Raw genomic sequence first — 27,400 nt, forward strand, 5'->3', positions numbered from 1 at the left:
TAGCATGGGGCTTGAAATACATATGTAGTTTAAATTTATGGAAGAATAATAAGCTAAGAATCAAGTGACTTATTTTACACTCTCAAACACAAGTATGATTTAGTGATCACAACCAAATGCTGCCGCCACAATTTGTCAGGAGACAGTTGCCGAGAAGCCACTTCCCGTCAAGTTGGGAGACTCGTACAGACAGCACGTTAATACTCACTTTGGAGGTACAGAAGGAGCTGAACATGTACCAAATGTTCAAATGCTCTGGTATTTTTTATTCTGCATAATCAACAAGAATGTTAGCTATTCCAATGATAAAATGCTTCTCAAGATCCATTCAAAAATTGCCCACTACGGCCTTTCTAGCTGCGCACAGAATTCATCCTCCATTGTCCTCATGTTTGAAAAGCTGGCTAGCTCATCCCTCAGGAATTCTGCGTGTCCCAGGAGTGCATGAATCACAGCGCCTAGAGGATCTGCTGCCGTACATACAGCATTCAGCTGGCAGCAGCTTCTCCGTTTGCCTTCAGTGTTCATGCCATTAGACCGTGACCCCATCTGGTCAAAGACTTGCCATATTGTGTGGACAGAGTTGCCATTTACATGTTTGGTTCCAGAACCTGCACTGGAAATATTCCGGAAATACTCAGTTTCGGGTTTTTTTTAAATGCAGAGGTTGAGAGCACTTGGAAAGTCCTAGAATTGAAAGGGAGCAAGAGCCATTCTTCCTAAACTAGTCGTCTGTTTATACGTGTGGAAAGCAGCAGAGCAAGAGGGGGCAAATTGGTGGCCAAAGTCACAAGTGCCTTAGAAACTGGGTGGCACTTGAGCTAGGTATGAGAGCATGTGACTTGAGAGGAATCTCAGCACAGTAGGAAGGATCATACACTGAAATATGACAGCCCGAATTCAGACTCCCGCTTTGATGCACTCTCTGACCATGAAACAAACCCCATCATCTTCCTGTGTCTCAGTTTACTTACATATAAAATGAGTATGGTAATATTTTGGACAGTTGCAGTGAGAATTGGAAATAGACACAGAAGCATCCAGAACTCATACATGATGACAGCAATAAAGAGTAGTTATCAAGATCAAAACTGTTTCAGGGAATGATGAGTAGGTGGGCGTCTGAGAGCAGGAGATGGATGCTTGGCAGATAAAAACCGGAAGCAAGTGTGGGGAGACAGGCTGTACCCAGCTTGTGGGAAGCCCTCGGAGGGCCTGCTAAGGAGTTGAGACCTCGTCCTATAGGGGCTGAAGAGACTTCAGGGAGTTTTCACTAAAGAAATGCCAGCTCTAGAATGGCTTTAGCCTAGTGGTAGCACTTGGGCTCTGGGAGTCCAGATCCCTACTCTACACATCCAAGCTGGGTGAACTTGGGCAAATGACTCAAGCCTTCTAAACCTCAGTTTTATCACCTATAAGTTGGTGACAATAAAAATACTGACATTTTAGGGCTCTTGTGAATAATAATAATCATCATCATCATCATTATCATCATCATCTATTTAAGGCTTCCTGTGTGCCTGCCAGTGTCCTAAGTGCTTGACTTGTATTATCTTAAAGGAGATCATGAATGAAAAAGCTTAGGATAGTGACTGACATATATTCGACAGTTAATCACTGCTGTGGGAGTGGTGCAAAAGCTGATGTCATCATTTTTATTGTTTGGTCAAATCTGTATTTTAATAAGATCCTTCTGGTGATGAAATAGAGAATGAGTTGGAGCAGCTGAGGCTGGAAGCCAAGAGAACAGGTAGCACATGTTTAAAAGTTTACTGGGAAAAAAAAAGTTCATTAAGCTCAAGTTCATTAAGCTGCGTGCACCATACCTCATGTATGTTATACCTCAATTTAAAGAAATACAATCCTTGCTATTTTCAGGGCAAAAGTTGTAGCTCAATATTTTGCTTTTATTTGAGTACTGATGAGGGTGAACTTTTATTGACCATTTGTATTTTTTCCATAATGAGTTATCTGTTCTTTAATAAATACACTCTCTTTGGAAAAAAAATAAAGAAATATAATACAAGAAATAACCAATGAAACCTCTTCTCCCAGTTCACATCTGCTATTCTACTGCTGCTTGGCATTTCAATCAGCTGAGCTCTCTTCACTTAAAAAAAAGGTGGGGGGTAGTTTTGAGGCACTAAATAAAATCTTTTTTCAATGAACCATGTTCCCAGAGGACAGGAAGTTCAAGGAAAGCGAACCTCTACAACTCATACAAAATTGAGTTGATTGTTACCCTTTGCTCGAGCTGCCTACCAGCTGTAGTGAATGAATCTAGCGGAGAGTCTCTCTCTTCTTCCAGTCCAGTGCAAAGACGCTGGAACCAAGAAAGGCAAGCCATGGGGGTGGTGTGGAGGAGGATGCTGTGTGCTGGACCAGATCACAGACTGTCTGCCCTTGGCCCTCTGAAAAGTTGACTGTTTGCGGGGCTTCCTACCTTAGGACACTTTTCCATTTAGATTTTACTGAACCTCTAAATGTGTCACAGGTGGACATAGTTTTCAGCATGCTTTTCTCTTTGAACCTAATCTTATCTTTGAATGTCCTCCTGTTGTAAAACCACCATTTTCATTTCTCTCTTAAGGCCAAGTCTAAGACAAGTCAATCAGTGCATTGATTTAATTTTTTTTTTTTTATTTTTGGATTGACACCAAACTAAGGGGTACTTTCCCAGCATAGTGCTCTGGGCGATGTGGAATTACTGTGACCTCTGAATAGATGGGGGAATGGATTTTTAAAATCTGATACCAATTCTGTTTCTCCTCCTGTTGAGTACAAAAACACAACCTAAAACGATTGGAATTTCAGGACCAACCAGGTGATCAAGATCAAATAATGTGCCTCAGGGGATGGAGGGTAAGGTCATTTCTGATAGGGCAGGAAGAGAAAAAGCCCTGGCCCAGCAAAGCTTAGAAAAGGGCATTTGAACTGTTTAAATGAGATTTGTGGAAAATGCAGTATGTATCCTAACCGATTGCTTACTTACCTAACTCCCAGTTAGGTATTTAAAGAGATAAGATTAAATGTCTAGAATTCAGAGATAATTATGTAAACAAAAACCAGTCTTGAATTGCCTGGTATTAGATATAGCTATTGACACTCTGCATGTCTTATAAATCATTCTAATTGAATGGGGCAATGTTACTTTCCAAACCTAAAAAAGCCATAAGTCAGGGAACATTCTGATTAGATGAACACGTCTCCTTGAATGCAAACATTGAGTCTGATGTGGCCATGACAAGTTCACTGATAGGCAATTTTCAAGAACTTTTGTGAAAATAAACATGTTATGGGAATAAGTGAACACACAGGTCATATAAAACCAAAAAAATGAAGGTTCTCTACGTTTTTATAATGCACATACATAAGCAAATTACACATATGTATTTCTAAAACCGTGCTTTGTAGCACTTTTTAAAAATAATTTAAGCATTTATCATAAAAGTGGCAATCTGCATTCATTTAAACATTAAAAACTACAGAATTATATACATGTATATTTTTGAAGGAATGAAGTGGTTTACTACTTACATAACTGAGGTCTCTGGGATGAGCAGATCAGTCTCAAGCTGGTTGAAAATGGCTGGAGCGGGCAGTGAAAGCAGCCTGGCTTGGGGCTTTTATTGTGGTTAGGGGGTGGGCCTGGGTGAGGATTCCCACAGGAAGGCAGGAGATTGGGTGGTTTGAATCTTCTTTATCAGCTTGCCCAGGTGTGGGGCACAAGAAGAGGCAGGTGTAAGGCTTAAAAGCAGTTTGCAGTCAAACTTCAAAAGCGTTTAACTCTTTATTACAAACATCATTCACACAGTCACCAACATGTTCTTCCAAAGTTACCACTCAATTTTTTCCTTAAAAATTTCCTTCCCTCTCCACTCTTACTCCTTTGTCTGAATCTCTGTGGCAGATTTTTTAAATTGAGGTATAATTGACAGATAGCATTATATTAGTTTCAGGTATGCAACACAGTGATTCACTATTTGTATCTACTGCAGAATGATCACCAAAGTAAGTCTAGTTAACATCCGCCACCAGGCATAGTTACAAAATTTTTTTTCTTATCATAAGAACTTTTAAGATCCACTCTCTTAGCAACTTTCAGATATGAAATACAGTATCATTAACGAGCCATGATGCTGTAAATTACATCCATGTGACTTATTTACTTTATAAATGGAAGTTCGTACCTTTAACTCCCTTCACCTGCTTTGCCTACCCCCACCTATTGCCTCTGGCAACCACCAATCTGTTCTGTGTATCTGTAAGCTGGTTTGTTTTGTTTTAGATTCCAAATATGAGTGAGATCATACAGTATTTGTTTTTCTCTGTCTGATTTATTTCACATAGCATAATGCTGTCAAGGTCCATCCACATTGTTGCAAGTGGCAAGGTTTCATTCTTTTTTATGGCTGAATAGTATACTATTGTATGTGTGTGCTTATATATATATATGTGTGTGTGTGTGTGTGTATATATATATATATGAATATCTACACACTATATATATGTATATTCACACACCCTCCACATCTTTATCAATTCATCCATCAGTGGACACTTAGGCTGCTTCCACATCTTGGCTATTGTAAATAATGCTACAGTGAACATACAGAGTGCATATATCTTTTCAAGTATTTGTTTCCTTTAGGTAAATACTCAGAAGTGGAATTGCTGTATCATATGATAGTTCTATTTTTAATTTTTTGAGGATCCTCCATACCATTTCTTATAATAGCTTCACTAATTTACATTCCCACCAACAGTGCACAGGGTTTCCCTTTTCTCCACATCCTCACCAACACTTGTTATTTCTTGTCTTTTTGATAATAGCCATTCTAACAGGTGTGAATTGGTATCTCATTGTGGTTTTGATTTGCATTTCCCTGATGATTAGAGATGTTGAGTATATTTCATGTAACTGTTAGCCATCTGTATGTCTTCTTTGGAAAAATGTCTCTTCAGATCCTCTGCCTATTTTAAAATCAGAGTGTTATTTTGCTGTTGAATTGTATATGTTCTTTATATATTTTGATATTAAACCCTCATCAGATATATAATTTTCAATTATTTTCTCACATTTAGGGGGTTGCCTTTTCATTTTGTTGATGATTTTATTTGCTGTGCAGAAGCTTTTTAGTTTGACATAGTTATACTTGTTTATTTTTACTTTTGTTGGCTTTACTTTTGGTGTCAGATTTAAAAATTTATTTCCAAGAGCAATGTCAAGGAGCTTACTGCCTATGTTTTCTTCCGGGAGTCTTATGGTTTCAGGTCTTCCATTTAAGTCTTTAATACATTTTGAGTTAATTTTGTATATGGTGTAAGATAGGGGTCCAGTTTCATTCTTTTGCAGGTGGCTGTCCAGTTTTCCCAGCACTGTTTATTGAAGAGGTTTCCCTTTCCCTATTGTATATTCCTGGCTCCTTTGTCATAAATTAATCAACTGTCTTATGCATGGGTTTATTTCTGTTCCATTGATCTGTGTCTATTTTTATGCCAATACCATACTGTTTTGATTTCTTTATTCTGTAATACAGTTTGAAATCAGAGCGTGTGATGGTTGCAGCTTTGTTCTTCCTTCTCAAGATTGCTCTGGCTATTCAGGGTCTTTTCTGGTTTCATACAAATATTTGGATTGTTTGTTCTGTTTCTGTGAAAGATGTCATTAGAGTTTTGATAGAGATTGTTTTGGATAGAATGAACATTTTATTGATTCTTCTAATCCTTGAGTATGAAATATCTCTCCATTTATTTGTATCTTCCATTTCTTTCATTAATGTCTTATAACTTTCAGTGTACAGGTTTTTCACCTCCTTGGTTAAATTTTTCCTAGTATTTTATTCTTTTTGGTGCAGTTGTAGATGGGATTGTTATCTTAATTTCTCTGATAGTTAGTAACATAGATAGTTATTTTTAAAGTCTGCCCTTCTCTCCCTCACATCCCACTCTGCAGAGTAGTTTTTGTTAACTGTAGCCAGTCTGTCTTCTTCCAGACATTTCTACACACAAATGTGAATATTTTATTTTGTTTTATTTTATTTTATTTTATTTTATTGCAAATGAAATCAAACTACACAACCTTTCTGCATCTTGCTTTTTCTACTTAACAGTGGACTGTGGACATCTGGGGACATGTGCATCTTCACTACACATAAAGGTTTACCTCATTATTTTATCAGCTGTATAGTATAGTTACCTTAATTTTAACCTGTGAAGTTTTTCTCTGTTAGAACAAATACTGCAGTGAACACCCACATACATTTTCCTGTGCACTTGTGTGAATGGGTCTGTAGGGTAAGTTCATTAACATGCAACTACCAGGTCAGAGGATATGCATGCTTTGCTGGTATGTATTGCCACTTGCCTTCTGAAAAGGTGAAGCCACTTTTTACCTCCATTCAGTATCTTGAGAATCCTACACCCACATTAACTTTCTATGTTAACAGTATTTTTAATCCTAGCTGATGAATAAATTGATAAATAAATTAATAACTTCAGGGGGGAGGGTTTAGCTCAGTGGTAGAGCATGTGCTTGACATGCAGGAAGTGGTGAGTTCAATCCTCAGTACCTCTGTTACAAATAAATGAATACCTAATTACCCCCCCCAAAAAACCCCAAATAAATAACTTCACACCATTTTTTTTTCCATATACATTAGCTGTTTATTGTTCACACCGTTATTTTAATTTGTATTTTTTTCATTGTAAGGTTGATTACCTTTTTTATATTTTATTGGCCACATGTAGTTTTTGTGAATTGCCTGTTTATTTCATTAACCTGTACTTAAATTATATTAAGGAAATGGCATTCTTTTTAGATAAATAGGGGATATTTTTCCCAGTTTTTTGTTAGGTATGTGACTTTGTAAATGGCATTTTGTGTTGTACTGATTTTTAATTATATATATTCAGATTTATCATTTTTCATGGTTTTTAGAATTAGATTATAAAATATTTACCCCACATAAATGTTTTCCTAACATTTTTATGTAAAACTTTTACAGTTTGAAAAATACTTTTATGGTTTACTTTTCATATTTAAATCTTCCATTTATCTGGAATTACATTTTTTAGGAAACGAGTTAGAGATTCAGCTGTATTTTTTCCCCTGATGGCTAACCAGTTGCCACAACATCATTTATCAAATAATTTATCTTTTCTCATTTTTATTGTAAATAAATTGCCACGTGTATTTGAATCTGTATCCTGAGTATACAGATATCCAGCGTATAGACACCACAAACACAGCAGATAATATTCTTGAAAATCAGGAGGTATGAAATCATAATCAGCACTGGCTGGTGGTTTGCTACTTGTTGACACCTTGAGGCAAAGAATAAAAGCGACCAACAATCTTAAGACAATGGCATGCAAGCTAATAAAGAGCACCTACTTCATTTTATACGCAGGGTTTGTTTTTCCTAACATCAGTGACCCAGCAGTTTATTAGATCACAGCCTTCTAGTCAGGAACTCATTTTGGTCTCTCATTTAATCTTAGGCATTGCTGGTCTCATAAAAGCTGTTAAGTAATGATAATGTTGAGCACTTATATTGTACTTTTCATCCCTAAGTGCTATCTAAACATTAACTAATTAAACGCATTGATGAAAGGAAGGGATTTGCAGACTTCTTCAGGAAAACAGATATCTGGTTGCACACCTGGGAGGGGATGATTCCTAAAAAGCATTAACTCTTTGAATGGCACTCAGCAAGCAGAGGAATAAAAAGCTGGTGACATTATTTCACTTCTTTTGAAAATTTTCTTGGGTATCTTCTAATTAGTCTGGTTAAACTCACCTTTTATCTGTCTCCCCAGGTATTTCCTTTCTACATTCCTGGGGGTATTCAACAAGCTTCTTTTGATGTTTTCCATGTCTGTTAATCACAAAATCATAGAATCTTCAAGCTGAGAGAGCTCCTTATTGATCATCTAGTTTTGAATGACTTAGCACAATCACTTTATTTTGTAGATGAGGAAACTGAGGCATGGAGAAGTTAAGTGACTTATAAAAAAGGTCAAACAGCTTACTGGGGACGTAACTGGGAATAGAAATGAAGATGTCTAGCTCCCATTTCAGATCTCAGTCAGCTTTGATCCTTTTTTCTCTTTGTGAGCATCTGAACGGCCTTTCCCTGTTTTTGTAACTTTTTTTTTCCTCCATCCTTTTCCTGCTACTTCTTCCCTTCTTTGCTTTCTGCCTTTTATGTCTCTCCTAACTCCTAATGCGCTACGTGACCAGGTAAATGTTGCTTTTATTTCTCCTCTATTTCTCTATGCCTTTAAACATGGAGTCTTCTGTTGTTTTTCTGTTAAGATGTCCTACATTGGCCTCTACTCAGGTCCTCTCTGAAAAGCTGTATTTCTTCCATCTCTCCCCCGTGCATGCATTCAGTGAGTTGCTTTGTTTTGCTTTGGTTTTTTCCAGCTGTAGTGGCTGCTTCCTTTAATAGTTATTTTTCTAGTTTTGGTAAATAGCCTAGGGCTTAAGTTGATGTTAAGTCCATTTTCATCCCAGAATTTTGTGTTACTTTAATTGATGAATTTCCCAGTCATTCGATCAATAATAAGGCACTATTCAAAATCACACTCCATGTTCAGAAATTCAGACAAGATGTGACCGCTTAAGAGAACTTCAATACAAGGAGTAAATATGTTGGGCAGTAAATCTTTCTGTATGCCAAAGACAAATCCAAAACTGATCAAAACTGTGGGAGTAAACCTGGACCAGTCAGACTGTGCATCTTGTTTCCATGCAGGGGCTGAGTCAGTTTAGAAATCCTTCATTTCTATATGGAGGCTCAGTAGGCATCCAGCAACCTCAGGATTCTCAGGCTGAACCAAACCCCGAGGCTGCACTCTGACCCTAGATGCCCTCAGACAGGCCCCTTCAAGAGTAGTGAAGGGTGCTTAAGAGGTGGGGGTCAAGGCCTGACACTACCCAGCTGGGCGATCTTGGGCAGCTCATATCACCTCTCTGGGCCTTAGGTTTCTCATATATTAAGAAAGGAAGCTGAGTTAAAGAAACCACTTGGGGGTGGGGTGGGAGGTATGCTCAATGGTAGAGCATGTGCCTGGCATGCACACAAGGTCCTGGGTTCTGTCCCCAGCACCTCCATTAAGGGGGGAAAAGAAAAGAAACCACTGAGGGCCTTTCCTTGTTTACTATTCAGTGAATAATAATGATATAACTTGGGCCAAAATGAATAGTAGAGACCTAAATCAGATTTATTTTAGATGCATAACTAAGTAACTCAGTAGAGAAGTAAGATTCTGCTGACCATACCCTGAGAATTTTCTGGAACTGTCTCAATTTAAAATATTTTAATCTATTTCCCCATAAATAATAATGTGTACTTACATGAGACCGTGTGGCCCGTTTGGGGGCTCAGAATACATGGACCACATAAGTGTACTTATTCTGTGCAGATGCTTCTACTGAAGTTACATGAGGTTGTGGCTTCACGGGGCCACACCCCTTGAGACACTTTCCGTAGTGCATAAAACAGAAGTAAGCCCCATCCCATATATTTTTGTGAATAAGAACTTAGTATTCTTGGGTTCAGCTTTACCATTCAACCACTGAAGAAAATGGAAATTAAAACTGGAACTCCTTTATCTTTTATTCCCTAAGATAGTTTCCAGCAGGAACCAAAATATAATTTGGTAGGAATGGTGATGACCACTCACAAATCTACCCAATTACATCAACCCAGATCAACCCAGATTAAATTATCACATAGTTTTCAAAACTAAGTAGAACTTGTCACCTTTTGGAGAGGATCAGATAAAAGCTAATTGGTGACATTACAATCCACCCTCAGTGAAGTACTTGATTAGCCAAAATCTTGGTCCTGTTAGAACAGTCCCATAATGGATAAAGAGAGGTGTGGAGCAGCTAATTAGAGGAGGCACAGTTTTCTGTTTATATACAAACATCCCAACATTAAGCTGTAAATAGGAGCTCAAAGGTTAATTATGGGAAAATGAGGTTTTAACAAACTTTTTGAAATAGGAAAATCCCCTATGCTTTTTATTTTCTATTTTTAAGGATTTATTATTAAGACGGGAATCATTTAGTTAACTAGTAACAATCAGTTAACTAATTTAGTGATCATTTTGCAATATATACAAATATTGAATAATTATACTGTACACCTGAAACTAATATAATGTTGTATGTCAGTTGGAAAAGAAAAGAAGAGTGAAATTTAGAATTGAATGAGAATTTAGAATATTCTCGCTGAGTGGGGAGGGTATAGCTCAAGTGGTAGGGCACATGAGGTCCTGGGTTCAATCACCGGTACCTCCTATAAAAATAAATAAATAAATAGACCTAATTACCTCCCCCTACAAAAAACAAATAAATAAATAATTTTTTTAAATTAGGATATTCCCTCTGTGTATTAGGTTGTCAAACTTGAGCAGACTCCACAGGCTGTTTTTCCTCTCTCACCTGGCCTCGATCACAAGATGTCCCTGTCCCCACCTGTTAACGCTGAGAAATGGCACTCAGTGAGAAAATAGTGAGTGCAGCTTTCCTAGTCCTCTGGCCAAGCAAATGCAAACTAAATTATATTTGAAGTCATTTTACAATGCATGACAGTTTTGATTCTTCCATTTCACCAAGCTAGCTTGTTACTAGTGAGTGGCAGGTGGCTTTGTTTACCATGAATGGGGTCTTTCGTTTAGACCTTCAGCGGTGGGGCCGTTTGTCAAGTGCAGCAGCCCTCTTCATCAAAGTATTCCCAACAGTGGTCCAGAACCTAGATGTTGCACGACGGCTGAGGAATGTTTGTATTGAAATGGAAGGTAACTTGACAAATCAGGGGGAAGGAATTAGTTGATGCATAAATTCAATGAGAAAGAGCTTGTTCTTTCTTTTTTGTTTCTTGTCCAAGTTACCAGTGCTCGGTCCCTCTCCCCCTGTAGATTTCGGATTTTGTGGCAGTGCCAAGGGAGTGAAGGTAATGGACATAAAAGAATCATTTGTGCCCTTTTCCCAATCCCACAGATCTCTATTGGCCACAGACCTTGAACATGACACTGCAATTTCCTGGTGCCACACATGAGTAATAAGCAGCTGTTTCTGAAACTGTGGTTTGGAGAAGGCAGCACTAGGTTATTTTTTAACTTAATTGTAATTTTTGATTGGTCTGCAAGAAAGTAAATCAAATAAAGTCTGTTGTCTTAGTCTGCAAGAAAGCCATAGGCCTCAAATTCCAATGCTGACCATCTTGACCAGAATAGAAAAGGGGGGAAAATGTGCGTATCCCTGAGCTGGAAGTTCAACCAGGCAGCTTTCGTGGTAAGCATATTTGGTATATTTGTAGCTAGCTGCATCATAGAAAGTGATATTTGACTAGTCCTTGAGTTCGAGAAGAAGCTGACATGACAGAGTGAAAAGTAGAAAAATCTTGATGAAGATATCAGCTTAATATTGCCTTTTGTCTTTATGCTGCAATGCAATAAAAAGACACATAATTTTAAGTTACAAATGGAAGTGTGTATTCTTTGAACACCTGGTCATATGATACCTCTGAAATAGTCATATATGCAACCCTCCCAAGTTGAATTAGATTAGGACCTTCCTTAGTTCAAGAAATTAAGTTTAACATGGTTGATCGCCCACTGTGGATCAGGTGCCCCTGAGGAAACACAACTGTCACCCAAATTTGGGTGATGTGGCAGTCAACATGGAAAACAGAAACAAACTCTTCCACCCTATTTTGGACATCTGCCTTTTCTCAAAGAGATAGGGCAGTTTGGTACATGGAGAGGTAAGGGAGGTTAAAGAGATGGACAAAGAGCTACGTGTATTTTCCATTAATTACTTTGTCGTGATTTTGTTCACGTAGACCAGTACTTTGGGGAAAATAACTAAACCTGGGGATAACTAAACCTTATCTCAGAGATCTGTTTCACCATCACTTATGACACATCCAAATGACCACCTGGTTAATTGAAACCACCAGCCTTCTAATGCTAAAGATGAATGGCCTTGTGACTTGTGATGGACTGTTATGAAGTTATATTAACCTGTGACCAAGAAAAGGGTAAAAAAAAGAAAGACTCCTCTGGCTTTGGTCTTCTTTGAGGCTACCACCTTCCTGCTGTTTGTGGACTATTGTCCTAACTTTAAGCTCCCACCAAGATGTCTAGGAAATGAGAGTGAAAATTGCAAGACTCTTAAGGGCAGGAGGAGATGGTAGGAGGCAGGACATATGATTTCTTTTTAAGCAATTATCCCAAGTAAAGGTTTATCTGATCTTTCAAAAGAACCCTAGGAAGAAGTCACACCTGGAGCCTGCTTCTCTTAGTGATGAACCTGTAGACCAGAAGCCAGAAGAGTTTCCCAGTGCTGCTAGTAGTTATAGTCAAAGACAAGATTTAAACCTCCTAAATATACCTTAATGATGCCCCTGGAAATATATAAGTATAAAGTTTTTCTGCTTATAAAGTTAAAGAAATGTTTATACATTCTAAAATAAACTTATGGAGTATTATTAACTCATTTTTTCTGGAGGAAAAACTTGCAGCAGCTTCAGCTTTTTGGAACATGGCCATGAACCTAGGCTGACAAATAGGAAGAGCAGTTACTCAAGTGTAAAGAAGCAAAACAGATCTCTGAAGAGCTGGGTGGCCACCAAGACCATGTATTCCTTCTGCTCCTCCCTAAATCACATAGCAGAATGATTGAACATGTTGTGACACAAAGATAGCACTAAGATGTGACTGCTACGGCCCAGGAAGAAGACTGGAAAGCATCCTTGGTCAGTCGACAAAAACTTAGTGCCTGACAGAGAGGGGATAGCGTGAGGCTCAGTCTTTGCCTTTCTCTTAGGTTGCACCATAGAGAATTGCCATTTTTATAGGCAGAATCATCATTTTATTTTTATAAATAAAATTGCCATTTTATAGGTATATCTCCATTTTTATATGTTCATTCTACAGTTGGATAAGCAAAACAATCACATATTAAACAGTAGCAAAAAATACATAAGACAAGCATCAATTTCTATATTAAATTATGTGATGTAAAAATAAATTATATGAAGCACAAGAGATCCATGACAGGTGAAATAGCCAAAGAGGGCTCTCCAGGGCAAGCCAGAATAGATCTGGACCTTGAAGTCCAGGAGAACTAAGTGTTAAAAAAGGAAGTGAAACTCCAGATGGAGGAAATAACATAGGTGAAGGCACAGGAGCAAGAGTAAGCATATCCTACACAGGGAAGAGTTGCCCCACAACAGAACATACACATTAAGAAATGGAAAATGAATTTGGATAAATAGGTTGGAATCAGCTTACAGAGACACTTGTACACCAGGCAAGATGTAAGCTCCAGTTTGGTCTTGTTCACACTTTTGTCGATAACTGAGAATAGTAACTCAACGCAATTTTTGGAAATGAACAAATGGAGAGTTTTTATTAATGATAAACTAAGAACTCAACCAAAGGTTTGAGGGAAGAGATGACACACGATGGAAGTAATGTCTAAAATTGACCAGTATATGTGCTGGATGGCTCAATGGAAGGACTGTCATCTAGAAATACAACCAGAAGATTATTTCATTAATCTAGAAAGAGGGGATAGCCTAGGGTAGGATGGGGGAAAGACTTACATTAGAGACATTTAAAAGAGAATCAACATGAACCTTGAAAACATTATGCTAAGTGAAAGAAGCCAGTCGTAAAAGACCACATATTGTATGAGTCCATTTACATGAAATATCCAGAATAGGTAAATCTATAGAGACAGAAGAAAGTGCTCCCCTAGGGCTTGGGGGACAGGTCAGGGAGAAAAGACTAGTGATTACTAACGGGTATGGGGATATGGGGGAGAACTGATGAAATGTTCTAAAATTGATTGTGGTAGTAGTATATAAATACTCTTTGAATAAACTAAAATCCATTCAGTTGTAGACTTTAAATAGGTTAATTACATGGTGTGTGAATTATGTCTCAATAAAGCTGTTATTTAAAAAGAAAAAAGGAATCAATAAAAAGTGATACATGACAAGATATGTGTGCTTGAGGGAGAAAATGACCACTCACTGTAGACCTATATAGTTTAGTTATCATTGAAATAACAAGACTGTACACCAGCACCATTATTATTTAATATAGTGCTACATGATACAGTGAGACATGAAACATGAACAAGAGGTATGATATTAGATAGGAAGGGACCAGGTCACTATTTTCAGAAAACCCAAAAAGATAACCTAAAAATGGTGGGCATTCATGAAAATTCAGTCATATATAAGATGTACAGAAATGTCAGTATATTCTAGTACACCAACAATTGCTAATAAGAAAAAATATTATACAAAAGTTTAACCTTAAAATAACCAACATGAGTGGCTTATACAAAGGGAAAAGCCAAATTTGTATTCATAATAAATGAAGATTTAATAAAATAGAGATAGGGAGATTAAATATTATAAAGATATTAGTCCCCAAATTAATTTTTAAAAGCTTATTAAAATCCTTAGTGAGGAATAAATATAAATTGCTGGCAGTGTAAACTTGGTAAAACACTTCAAAATGTTCATACTGTCTACCCTTTATCTCAAGAAAATCTTCTAGACAAAGAAAAAGCTTTATGTATAAATTCCCCAATCTTCTCTTTTAGATCCTAGATGATAACTCCTGTGTCTTCCTTAAAGTGTTCTCTTCTCATCCTCAGTTCCTTCAAACAACCTTTACTCACCTGGTTTCCAGACTGTTCTATATCCTGATATTTTCCACTAAATGACCATAGTTTGTTAGTGCCTCTATTTAAATGTGTCATTAACCTTGGTTGTTTAGAGTAAAATAAGTAAAACCAAACTCAGCTGAAGTATTGTTACCACAGTTTAGAAATAACCCTATGACACAGTGTAAAGTGTTTACCAGCGGTTGGCTATATGATTTGGTAGTGGTTATTTCTTAGAAAGTGAGTATCATGCGTTGGTATTGGGAGCACACTTTCCTGGGGTTTATTGGAGTTAATGGTCCTTGAGAAAAAAAATAAAAGGAGGTCTTATTTACAGCTTCCTAAAGGTAATAGGGAAGAGAATAAATCTTAAAATGGTGGAAAGTGTACTTGTTTGACTCAAAAAATAGCCAGCATGATTTCTAGCCCCTTTAAGAAAAAAAAAAAAAAACTCTTATAAAGCAGTGAACCTGATTTTTTTGTTCAATGTCTGCATCAATGCAAAAATAATACACATTTTTAAATGCCAAAAAACAATCATATACAAAATGAAAGATTTGCTTTTCCAACTTGTTCCCTTCCCTAGAGTTAACCACAGTGTTATATTCATTTTTAAAATATCATGATGGGGGTGGGTATAGCTCAGTGTGGTATAGCTCAGTGGTAGAGGGTGTGCTTAGCATGCACGAGGTCCTGGGTTCAATCCCCAGTACTTCCATTAAAAAAACAAAGTATGTGTGTGTGTATATATATATATATATATACACACACACGATTATTAAGTGGTTTATAAACTTAGTTTTTATCTCCAGTATTATGTATAGTTTCATTTTTTTTTTTTTGCAAAATACATTACTATATTCCTTGTAATCTTTTATTTTTGTATTATCAGTTACTACTGTTCACTTTGGCCTTGTCATTTCTCTTTAAGTGTGATTTACTTCCCTCAGATGTTATTTTTATGTAAAACTATCATTTTACCTATGATTCATTTGAAAGCATCCAGCTGTTTCTAAGTTAAATTTAATCATTTTTTCTTATATCAAAATCAGCATGTATATGCGTGTGCATTGATGAGAGAGAAATACAGATTTTATCTTATTAGTGTATGAACTGCGAAAGTCTTTGAAGCCCGTGCAGTATTAGTTAAGTGAGGAGGGCTCTGATGGACCATTGGTTCCAAACTCATGGATGTTTGCAGGCCAGCAGCTGAGGGGACTGTGGGAGGCAGGCAGATTCAAGACACTCAGGCCTTGTGGGGACACTGTCAGTTGGTGAGCACGTGTCTCAGCAGGAGCAAGCAGCCTCTAGTCACAGCCAGGATCATCATCAGGTTGGAATTCAGGCCTAGTTTTGCCAGATCTAATGATTTTTCAAAAGAAGCCAAAAACCTGGATTTTTCTGTGAAATCCCCCAATTATTAAATTGGATGATTTTTTTAAAAAACACTAAGATTTTTTTTAAAACTCTTCAGGCTAAATAGGGCCCTCAGACTGCCAAATTGCAACCTCTTTATATTATTTTACTTAACGGCGTCAAAAGAAACTTACTTTTCCACATTTGTTATATGTTCTCAGGGGAGATGGTGAAAAAAACTACTAACTCATCAGAAAACTGGTATTATTGAATGTACAACATAAAATCCTCATTAGTCCTTACCTTGTATATGTTCAATCTATTTTGGGAAATCAACCACACACATCTTATACTACACCATAACTGTCAAGTTGGTCTGTGAATGGGTTGGACCCATTGGTTGGTCCTCAATCCTCTATAACACACTACAAAAAAAAGGGGAATACAAAAGAAGTTTCAACATCTTCATTTTCCAACCTCCAGTGGTTTAAACCAGAGAGTTCTTTTGGAGCAAAAATACTATGTCTTTTCTTTTTCAGAATTGCTGAGAAATTATAATTAGAGGTTTTCCTGTTGTGTAAAGGAAAGGAATTCCAATCCTCCTGCATCTGCAAGACTTCTTTTCTCAACAAGTTTGCTTCTTCCCTGTTCCATTTCTCTTTCTGCAGGTGATAGAGGGAAAGCTGGCTCCATTCTTGGGCAAGGTCATTAAATTTGCCACCTCACATGTGTACAGCTGCAGTCTTTGTAGCCAGAAGGGATTCATCTGTGAAATCTGTAACAATGGAGAGATCCTCTACCCTTTTGAGGATATTTCAACAAGCAGGTACAGAATCTCTTGTCTTATAAAAATATAGCTGAATATGTCACATGCAGTGTTATGGGGCCAGATCAGGCCAACTTTTCTTCAGGTACTGTATCTCTGTATCAGATTTCCCTTATTCCTGGAGAACATTTTTTTACCCTTTGGTTTCCTTTATTTATTTCTAACTCACCTCACTACCTTTATCCAGAGTGAGATAAAAACTAGCTCTGTCTTATTAGGTAACAAAGAATGTTCAAATTTGTTTCTAGAATGGAGATGGGAGAGGAAGAATCCTCACACCCATTCCAGGGCCAAGTGATGGGCAGTGGGAAATCACAGTCTCAGAGGAAGACCAAAACTAGGTGGACCAGTAGGAATAAAATTAGAGGACACTGGTGAACAGCTGTCAGGCTCACCACATGCTTTTCTCCATAGATGCACTACATTATAGTGATGAAAGTTTTAGGACCCAAAGGAGAGAAAAGTAGGAGTTTATGTGGGATTATTTTTCTAACCAAAGTAATATTTGGGTATCATCACATCCATTGATTGATGGATGATTTTTCCCCAACTTGAGAGCAGGGTTTTTACTGTTGCTATTCTTGAGTCACAAAATGATACATATCACTTTTCCGTTCTCCCAAAAGCCTAATAGAAATATATATTGTTTGTGTATATATGCACTGGCTTCATTGGCATGAATGTCATGGCTCATTTCCTACCCTGCAGGGCTCACTTACTCTGTGGTTCAGAATAGAAGGTGAGGCACGTAGCCAGGGAGGGTTGAGGCATGTGTGGTAGAGCTAAAATATTAAGAGTTGACTCAGCCCTTCTGGCCTCTTCTTAAACCCAAAGACTGTTTGTAAACAACCATGAACTTAGGTTGGCCCCATACACAGTAAGACACACATAAAACAAGACCCCCACACACACACATACACACATTCCAGCCTCTAGTGTCCTGAGTACAAATCCTTAGCCCACAGCCTAAAAATTACATACTTCTTTAAAAGGTGCTTTATACAAGTGTTCATTAGCAGCGGTATTCATAATAACCAAAAAGTGGAAATAATATAAATGCCCATCAGCTGATGACTGGATAAACGAAATGTGATATATCTACACAATGGAATATTATTCAGCCTAAAAAGGAATGAAGTATATGCTGCAATGTGGATGAACCTTGAAAACATGCTAAGTAAAAAAAGCTAGACATAAAGGGTACAGTAATTAAAAGAATTTTAAAGATGTACTATAAACAACTTTGTGCCAATAAGTGAGACAACTTAGATAAAATGGATACATTTATAGAAAGACAAATTACCAAAACTGACTCAAGAAGAAATAGAAATATGAATAGACCTATAACAAGAAATTGAAATACTAATTTTTAAATCTTCTGAAGTAGCCAGATGGCTTCACTGGTGAATTTTGTTGGCTGTTTAAAGAAACGATACCAATGCTCTTTACACAGTGATAAGGAGGCGCATTAGATAACAGTAATGGGGTCAGTTCTCCAAAAAGACTTACCCATCCTCTGTCTGTGAACAGAGTCAAAATACATGAGGCAAACACTGATAGAACTGCATGGAGAAACAGATGAATCCACTATTATATTTAGACTTCAACACCCCTCTGTCAGTAACTGATAGATCCAGTAGGCAGACAATCAGTGAGCATATAGTTAAACTGAAAAGCACTATCAGCCAAATGAATCTAACTGACATCCATGTCAATTCAGAACATACATTCTTCTCAAGCTCACGTGGAATTTATTTACACACCATTCTGGCCATAAAATACATCTGGACAAATTCTAAAGAATAGAAAGTATGCAAAGTATGCTCTAACATCATAATGAAATTAAACTAATAAACAATAACAGAAAGATACCTGGAAATTCCCCAAATATTTGAAGATTAACAATATACTTCTAAATAACAAGAGTTTATAACTTAGTTTACACAAAAACCTGCACATGGGTATTTATAGCAGTTTTACGCATAACTGCCCAAACTAGAAACAGCTAAGCTGTCCTTTAATAGGTGGATGGATAAATAAACTGTGGTATATCCATACAGTGCTCCAAAAGGACATGGAGGAAACCTAAATGCATACTACTGAGTGAAAGAAGCCAATCTGAAAAGGCTACTTACTATATGATTTATAACTGTATGACATTCTGAAGAAGGCAAAACTATATTGACAGTAAGAAAATCAGTGGTTGCCAGGGGCTGGAGACGGGGCAGGGAGGGATGAATAGGGGAAGGGCAGGAGATTTCTAGGGCAGTGAGATTATTCTGTGTGATTCTATAATAGTGCATACATGACATTATACATTTGTCAAACTCATAGAACTGTACAAAACAGAATGAACCTTAATTTGAACTGAGGACTTCAGTTAATAATAATTAATTGTAACAAATGTACCACATGAATGCAAGATGTTGATAATGGGGAAAACTGGAGAGAGTGTAATAATATGGGGACTCTATACTATCTGCTCAATTTTCCTGTAAATCTAAAACTGTCCTAAAAGATAAAATCTATTAAAATAAAACAATTCATCCAACTGAACATCTAAGTCAGAGATCACAGGTGAGGAGTATAAAATTTTAATAGAACAGTTTTAGATTTATAGAAAAATTACAAAGATAGTACAGAGCTCCCATATGCCCCATACCCAGTTTCCTCTGTTCACATCTTACATTAATATGGTACATTTGATACATTATTAGCTTAAGTCCATAGTTTTTTTGTTTGTTTGTTTGTTTTCTGATTTTCTTAGTTTTTACCTAGTGTGCTCTTTCTGTTCCAAAATACCATGTTACATTTAATTGTCACATCTCTTTAGGCTCCTTGGCTGTGACAGTTTCTCAGACTTTGTATGTATGACCTTGACAGTTTTGAAGAGTACTGGTCAGCTGTTTTGTAGACTCCCTCTATTGGGATATACTTGATGTTTTCCTTATGATTACACTGGGTCCTGCAGATTTGGGAGGAAGACCGCAGAGGTAGTGTCATTTTCATCACATCACATGGGTACACGCTATCAGCATGACTTATCACTGTAGTGTTTGTGTCAGGTCTCTCCACTGTAAAGTTACTCTTCTCCCCTACCCCCCTCACTCCCATCCTCTTTCCAGACTGTCCTTCTAGAAGGAAGTCATTATGTGGGGCCCATGCTTAAGCAGTGGAGAGCTTCACCCCCTTGTGAGCAGACTATGTACAAAATTATTTGGAACTCAACTGCATAAGAGATTTGTCTCTTCTTCCCCATTTTTTTCAATTATTTATGCCTATCTGTATGGACTCATGTGTATTTATTTTATACTTTGGGTCATTAGCCAATACTGTTTTATTTTGTTACTCAGACTGTTCCAGTTGTGGCCACTTAACTTTTGCAGTTGGCTCCTGTGTCCCTTTGACATATCCCAGTGATTGTGGAGTTTTCGTTTTGAGCATTTCCTTACTTTCTGCCACTGCTGGATGCTCCAGGCCCGTCTTATATATCTCCTGCCCTAATCCAAGAAGCAGCCATTTCCCTAAGGAGCCGTGGTTCCTTATATTGGAGAATATTAGAAAGCAAGATCAGGGCACTGGGCTGCACACAATTTTTTAAGCTGTCAGTCCCAGGACTTGTCCCTTGCAGGGGCAGAGGTACTCCCTCTGACTGCACATCAGAATCTCCTGTGAGACTTTTTTTTTTCAATTCCCAGATTTGGTATCTTTGAAGACTCTCCCTGCAACTCTAAATCACAGCCAGAAGAAAGAATTCCTCCTATAAGATAGCTGTGGTCATGATCAGAGGTGCTGGGTTCATACAACCAGAAGGACCACATTAGCATGACTGTGGGCACATAAGGGCCTTTACATAGCAGGAAAGAATAGCTAGTTAGAGCCCTCTGTTCCTCCCTTGGTCAGATGCAATTTTCCAAGCTTGCACAAATATCTGAGTCCAAAGGAACCCTGATCTGCCTTCCTGGAATTCCAGGTGGATACTATTATGCAAGAACCATTACGCTTTCTCTTGGTGTTCCGTTTCCAGTTAAACACTGGGAGTGGCTTATACACATCGATGGAGAAGGACAAAAAGAAACCCTAGTAAAAGATTTATTAAAGGAAAACTTCAATCAGAAGTAGAATTGTAGACTTAAAACATGTCTATAAAGATGTGATAAATAAATAAATGTGGTGAGTAAAATAAACCTGAATAGTGGTATAAATTTTGAAATCTATGTGCAACTGAAATCTCTATGGATGAAGTGATGACATCTGGGATTTGCTTCACAATAACCCGATGGTGGGAGAGAGGGGATAAATATAGATGAAAGATAGTTGTTGAAGCAACATGATAAGTTATGCTATCCCCTCTACTTTTGAATATGTTTGAAATTTTCCATAATAAGACATGTTTTAAAAATCAATATGTAAAAATCCTAGAAATGAAATATTCAGTGAATTTGTTACCACCTACATATCTTTGACCATCTTGTCAAATTCAGCACCTCTTTGTCCTCAGAACTATATTTAATATCCTTTCAGATCCAAATATCATGTGAATAGCATAATTACAATTCAGTAAAAAAAAAAAAATTCCACAAGCATTAGAACTATTCATTCTTTCAATAAATGATTCACTGAACATACTATGTTTGTGCACTGGGCTGGGTTCTGGAGACACAGTAAACCTTCCCATGCTCCTTGCTCACAAGTAGTTGACAATCTCTAGTAAGAGACAGACAAGCCATTAGGCAGTTGTGTTAAAGTGTGGGAGGAGCCACGGGAAAGGGGTGGACCTGGAGCTCCAAGAAGGGAAATGACGTTCGCATTGTAGGTGGAAAGATGTCCCACAATTTCTAAACATGTGAACAAGCTCTATGTTGAACTCTAAAGCATTGATTTATGCACTTTAGTATGAGAATATCCTCAGTTTTAACAGGCTTATTTGATGACGACCATATATCACACATTGGTAAAGTCTTCAGACTTTGTTTTCCATATTAAATTAATTGTTATGCAGGAGGAAACATCACGAGGGTGTAACGGAGAAATGTAGCCCTGGTGTTAATTTTTAGAATACTGTCTCTGGCAGATACAGAGAATGTTCTGGGATCTGGGAATGGCATTGGTCTTTGTCATTTTGCATCTCATTGCAGTTCACACCACCCTGCCCCTGAGGACCTGAACTTGTTGGTGCATGAACTTTATGCTTTGTCTTGGCACCTTCCACCCTTCTTTAAGCTTCATGTAGCTTCAAATCACTAACTGTGGTCAAAACCTTAAAAAAGTTTGTTTAAAAAGAGAGAATGGAACTGCTTTATTATGAAGTATAGAATGACTTTTTCCCATAGAAGATGCTGATGTGCACATTTCTCAGCACAACTTGAACAGTCCATTAAGAGCTGTGTTTTCTGTCACCCCTGTTCCCTTTGATTTGTCCATAGAATGTAAATGTGGAGAGGGCTTTGCCCAAAGTTGCCACTTATGTGCCTAGAAAATCATGAAACCCCCTAGACTTGTCAGCAGTCTTACAAAGGCTCTTCCATTTTTCTGGGTAGCCAGTCTGTCATTTTTTGAAAGGGTTTCCTGTTTGGGCAGGAATTGTTTAGGGGGGAGTAGGGGAGTAGAACAAAACTCCAGAGGAGGAGGGGAGAGAAGCACTGCCCAGAAGCTGGTCTTGGCTTCCTATTTGCTCAGCCTTCGTTTTTGAGTCCTTGCACAAACAGACTGAATACCTGGATTATGCTCTCATCTGGACTCGAATACACATACATTACATACCCTTTTTTCACTAATCAGCCTGACACATTCCTCTGTTGGTAAATGGTTCCAAAACAAACACTGTCAGTGCACCTAATTAGCAGGTTTGTGGGCTGTGCTTGGCAGTCCTGTTACATCCTGTTCAACAATAGAGAACAACAGCCTTGGCTGGGCCGGGCTTCAGGGAGGGAACAGCTTCCCCGAGCGCGTACGCACTTCTTAAATGATATTTCCTTTCTGTGGCTTTTCTTGGGAAGCTGCCACTCAGGGAGTATTGCAGTGAGGTGTGGGATCCTTGCTGCAGCCAGAGGGAATCTAGACTCCCCATTATAGGTCCCTTTGCTGCAGAACCAGAGTTTCCATCTGATTATTGTTCTCTCTCAGGTGTTGAAGAGGAGCATGCTGAGGAACTTTCTCCATGGTTCTCTAACCATGGTGGGTGGAGGACAAGACTCCTGCCTGGGTTCCAGAATCAAAACTAACAAAGATGGAAGGGCCAGTGAAGACCATTTAGACATCTCTAGGGTAGAAAACCCAAAGCCCAGAGAGCACACAGATTTTGTGAGTGTCAGAAGCAGGGTGGTGACCTATCAAGATGGAATTCTGCTCCCTTAGACTACAGGACTGCCCACTCTTAAATGTATTTATTGAGTTGGTGAAGGTTCTCCTTGATAAAAAAAACTTGAGCACAATGCTCAGTTTTTGGCTTTTAAACTTTGGTCAAAGAGTAACTTAGTAAATAGCATTTCACCTTGGCCTGGTGGCTCCTATATTCACATGTCAAAATGTTGCAGAATGTCTGCTAACACAGACAAGACTTTTGTGAAATCCTCAGAGCTGACCTGACCCTTTATGCCATTAAGCCTCTTGATAAATACTGCACAACCCTAGCTGGTGAGGCTGCCATTGTTTTTTGAAGCCATTTGGTCCCTTGAATAGATGGCTGTGGTCTCCCCCAGACTCATTTCTTACCAAGTTTCTAGTTAGGTGTCTGGTTAATACTGTGCTAATCATCTTATCTCTAAGCATTTCAGACAACCTGATTTTCTTGTTGTTTGGAGGGGGAAATGTTTATTATTATTTAACTCTTGTTTTAATGTTCTTAACAATAAAAATTAATTGATGCTCATTACAGAAATTTTTAAGGTACATAAAAGTATAAAGAAAAAATTATCCATTCATATGTATACATATATATTTTTTAATAAAACTGAGATCATGTTGAATACATAATTTTATATCCAGCCTTTTTATCACATCATATCAGAACCAGGAAAATAGTCATATTTAATCTATATACTTTTAATGATGGATACTTTTACAGGAAAAAAAATTTAATTGGCCCTAAAATTATTAAGATCCATTTAAGAAGTAAAGGCAGGCTAGTCAACAGAAAGATCACTGGACTAAGAATATAGAAGTCTAGATGTCATTCCTAACTCTGCCACTAAATTGCTGTGTGACCTTTAACAAGCCACTTCCCTGCCCCACCCCATCTATATATCAGGCATATAACACTGTTTCAGCACTTATTGACCAAAGAAGTAAGAGCTTGTAAGAGCGTTACTTCAGCTCCACTGCTTAGCATTTTGTGTTAGTCTGTATGATAGTCTGTCATGACATTTTCAGTGAAGTTGACTGATTTTTGATACAGTTTACCCAAAGGGATTAAGATATATCATTCAAATAGTGATTCAGTCCAACCTTTTCAAATAATATAAGCTCCATGAGAAAGTTGACTTTTTCTGTTTTGCTCACTGCTTCATCCTCTACCTTTAGAACAGCACATAGTAAATGGTCAATAAATAATTCATGAATAAATAAATGGTTTACTTTATTTTAGCTTTTCTAATCTGTACTTACTGTTTTCTTTTATTTTAAGTCATTTTTAAACTAATTTCAGGGAAATTGCTTAAATGTAGACATTACCAAGATATCTAACTCTATCAAGTGATAGCTAACATTCTATTATATATTAGGGGCAGATGTGTTTTATAGGCCCAATGGAGATTTTCCTGTCAAAAATTTGAGCTTTGCTAAGCTAGCCAAAAACCTTCATTTTCAAAATGTCTTTTAGGTCACTTTTTAGTGTGTGCTTTTTCCTTCCCCATGGGACTGTAAATAAGTAACCTGAACACACACTAGGGAAGAGCAGGAGTATTTACCTTTCCATACAAAAAATGTTGACTTTTCAGCCTGAGCATTATGTTCTGAAATGAACTGTTTTATGCTTCAGAATTACAAGAGGTACGATAGTATCTTGCTTTTGTCCATATATATGTATGGTATTTTGAGACTTTTTTCATCCAACTAATTATGGAGTACAGATAGTACCTTGTTAAAGTTGTCTTTTAAAAATCTCTTTTGTTTCTACTTCAGCATCTAATGTATATTATCGTATCTTTATTGAACCCCCTCAGTATTCTGAATATTAAACCATTCAGTGCTGCATCAGGAAACACCTGCATATGCTATCTGTAGCTACCATTAATAATCATCTGTTTGGTTCCTGATTCTTTCAAAGTACTTAAAATAGAAATAAAAGCACAGTTCATAGATGTTTACAGTCTATACAAAAGTTGCTATTTGGACGGAATTCTATCAGAGCATAGAACTTGGGGACCTTAGCGATCTTTTGCCCATCACCCCCACATCCTACAACACACACCCCTTCCCCACCCCACCCTTCATGGAAGCGAGCATCCCCACCCAACACCACACCCATAGCTAGTGGGAGATTCAGGCTGTGGAACCCCTGTATAGTACCCTTTCTGCCTCACTCTGTTGTCAGAGCACTAGCCTAAAATCTGACAGACCCACAAAGCATCCTAGGAGGGTAAAAGACTACTATGTACTTTCAACTAGTCTCACTCACTTCTAGTGATGGTTAGGAGTGGGGAATAGGTGTTCCCACCAAAATTAATGGGAAGAATTTTCTAACCTTTTGATGAAAAAGTAGGGAAAGATAGCATTTTTTTAAAAAAAGTAATTCATGTGAAAAAGAGAAACATGGGAATTGCCTTTTACAAAACCAATAACATAATAGACTAACTTGCAAATAATGAATCAGTGGCTGGTTTAAAGACTGCATTGGAAACGTTGGAAGCCACTAACTTGACCTGATACAATTTAAAAGATCTAATTTGGCCTTGAGAGTGGGGAGGTTCAAGTATCTTAAAGCCATTCTTTAAGAGGGGAGTTAACACTTTTTTTCTAGAAAGAGAATCCTTGATGCTGGAGAGAAAGGGAATTTGAAAGACTTTGGCGGGAAAGCAGCATACATCAGTGATAGGAAAGAAAATTTTTCAGAGTTGAGAATGAAGAAACAAGCAGATTTTCCTTTGGCAGTGGGGAAGGCACGGGATGGGGGGCGCAGGATAGGATTAGGGTGGGGGAGAGTGAGGCCTGAGTAACATGAGGGGGGAGCAGGGTTTTCAAGCAGTGCCTGAAAGAGGCACCAGTCCAGGGATTTAGGGTCAGAAATGATGTGAATGTCAAAGCAGCAAGCAAAAAAAGTGACTTTTTCCTTCCTCCGCTTCCCTGAGAGGTACATGAGGTCTCCTGTTTAAGAGAGAGACCTGACCAAGGAAACTCGTACATAGAGAGCACATAAGAGCAGTACTTAGCCCTTCTTCTCTCTGCCTTATCCACCTGAAAATCTCTTGCCTCAGTTTCTCTCACCGAGGGGTCTAGAGAGCTTGCCCAGGTGGCAATGAAAGAGGAAAGGTTTAGTTATCACTTAGCAGGCATGTTGCTAACCAGAACTAAGCAAAAGGCTCCCACTGGCTTCCCGCAGTGAGTGAATGCGTTGTTCCCTTTGAGAGTGTCCTTTGCTGATATACTACCATCTAGCCTTCTCCACCCTAGTCCTTTCTTATGAATATACACAGCATTGAAAGAAATAAAATTTTTTGTGACTTCCAGGTGTCTTACATGCCTGTTTATTGCTTATGTACATAGCATAACTATTCATAACTTTTTATTATTGTAATGATCAGTTCCACCCAACTTTTACTAATGAGCAAATTAGAACAAAAGTTCCAAGTAGTAACTCTCACTAAATGAAAGGGGCTGCTAAAACAGGCACTGTTGTTCACATCTTTTTCCCTCATTCAGTGTTATTATGTACCAGGTCTTAAGACTTACTGCAGTATTTTTCCAAGGTAATAAATATGTGCTTGGTTCACACAGTAGGATAATTTTAATTACTTAAACTTTATACATTATTAAACAGTTGAACCATGTTACCTGATTCCATAAACATGTAAACAGTTAAAGAATACCTTTGTCACTATATAAAGATGAAAAAAACCTGAAATGTTCAAAAAGTCAAATGTCTAAGGTCAGAATTAGTCCTTGACCACCTGAGATGTTTACACAGGGGCACCTCTTTTTAAATAAACATAATAAATAAACCTATAATGTAAAATTTTTAATTAGTTTATTGATGATATACATTTCAAAATGTTTTCATTTAACAAAGGTGGGCAGCAGTAAACTTCGCTAATATATTCAATGTAGAATGTTACAACTTCTCTATAGAGTTATAAACTCTAAAGTTGTTTACTTGAAGGGAGATTGTTTTTACCAGCTATAAAAATGTATTATAAAACAGTATAGTGTTGGCATAGGAAGACAGATTAATAGAACAGGATTTCAGAAGGCATGGAAACAGACCCAAGTAATATGGGAATTTAGCACATGATAAAGGTGGCTCAGCAAATTAGTGAAACAAAAATGGATCATTTCATAAAAGGAACTAGGAACCAGAT

The 27,400-nt window shown here is 37.6% G+C and overlaps 1 protein-coding gene across 2 annotated transcripts in view; it reads left to right on the forward strand.

The window, feature by feature from the left end:
- Nucleotides 1–27,400, forward strand: part of PLEKHM3 (pleckstrin homology domain containing M3) — a 158,490-nt gene that overhangs the window by 121,069 nt on the left and 10,021 nt on the right. The window contains exons 7-8 of one of the 2 annotated variants that reach the window (XM_010985441.3): nucleotides 16,729–16,886; nucleotides 23,013–24,442. In XM_010985441.3, coding sequence (XP_010983743.3) covers nucleotides 16,729–16,886; nucleotides 23,013–23,019 — 165 coding nt within the window. In that variant the 3' untranslated portion in view covers nucleotides 23,020–24,442. Of the gene's footprint in view, nucleotides 1–16,728; nucleotides 16,887–23,012; nucleotides 24,443–27,400 lie in introns of those variants that run through there. The other variant, XM_010985440.3, reaches the window with a different exon arrangement.

Source organism: Camelus dromedarius, chromosome 4 (genome assembly GCF_036321535.1).
Source record: "Camelus dromedarius isolate mCamDro1 chromosome 4, mCamDro1.pat, whole genome shotgun sequence".
Classification (NCBI taxonomy): domain Eukaryota; kingdom Metazoa; phylum Chordata; class Mammalia; order Artiodactyla; family Camelidae; genus Camelus; species Camelus dromedarius.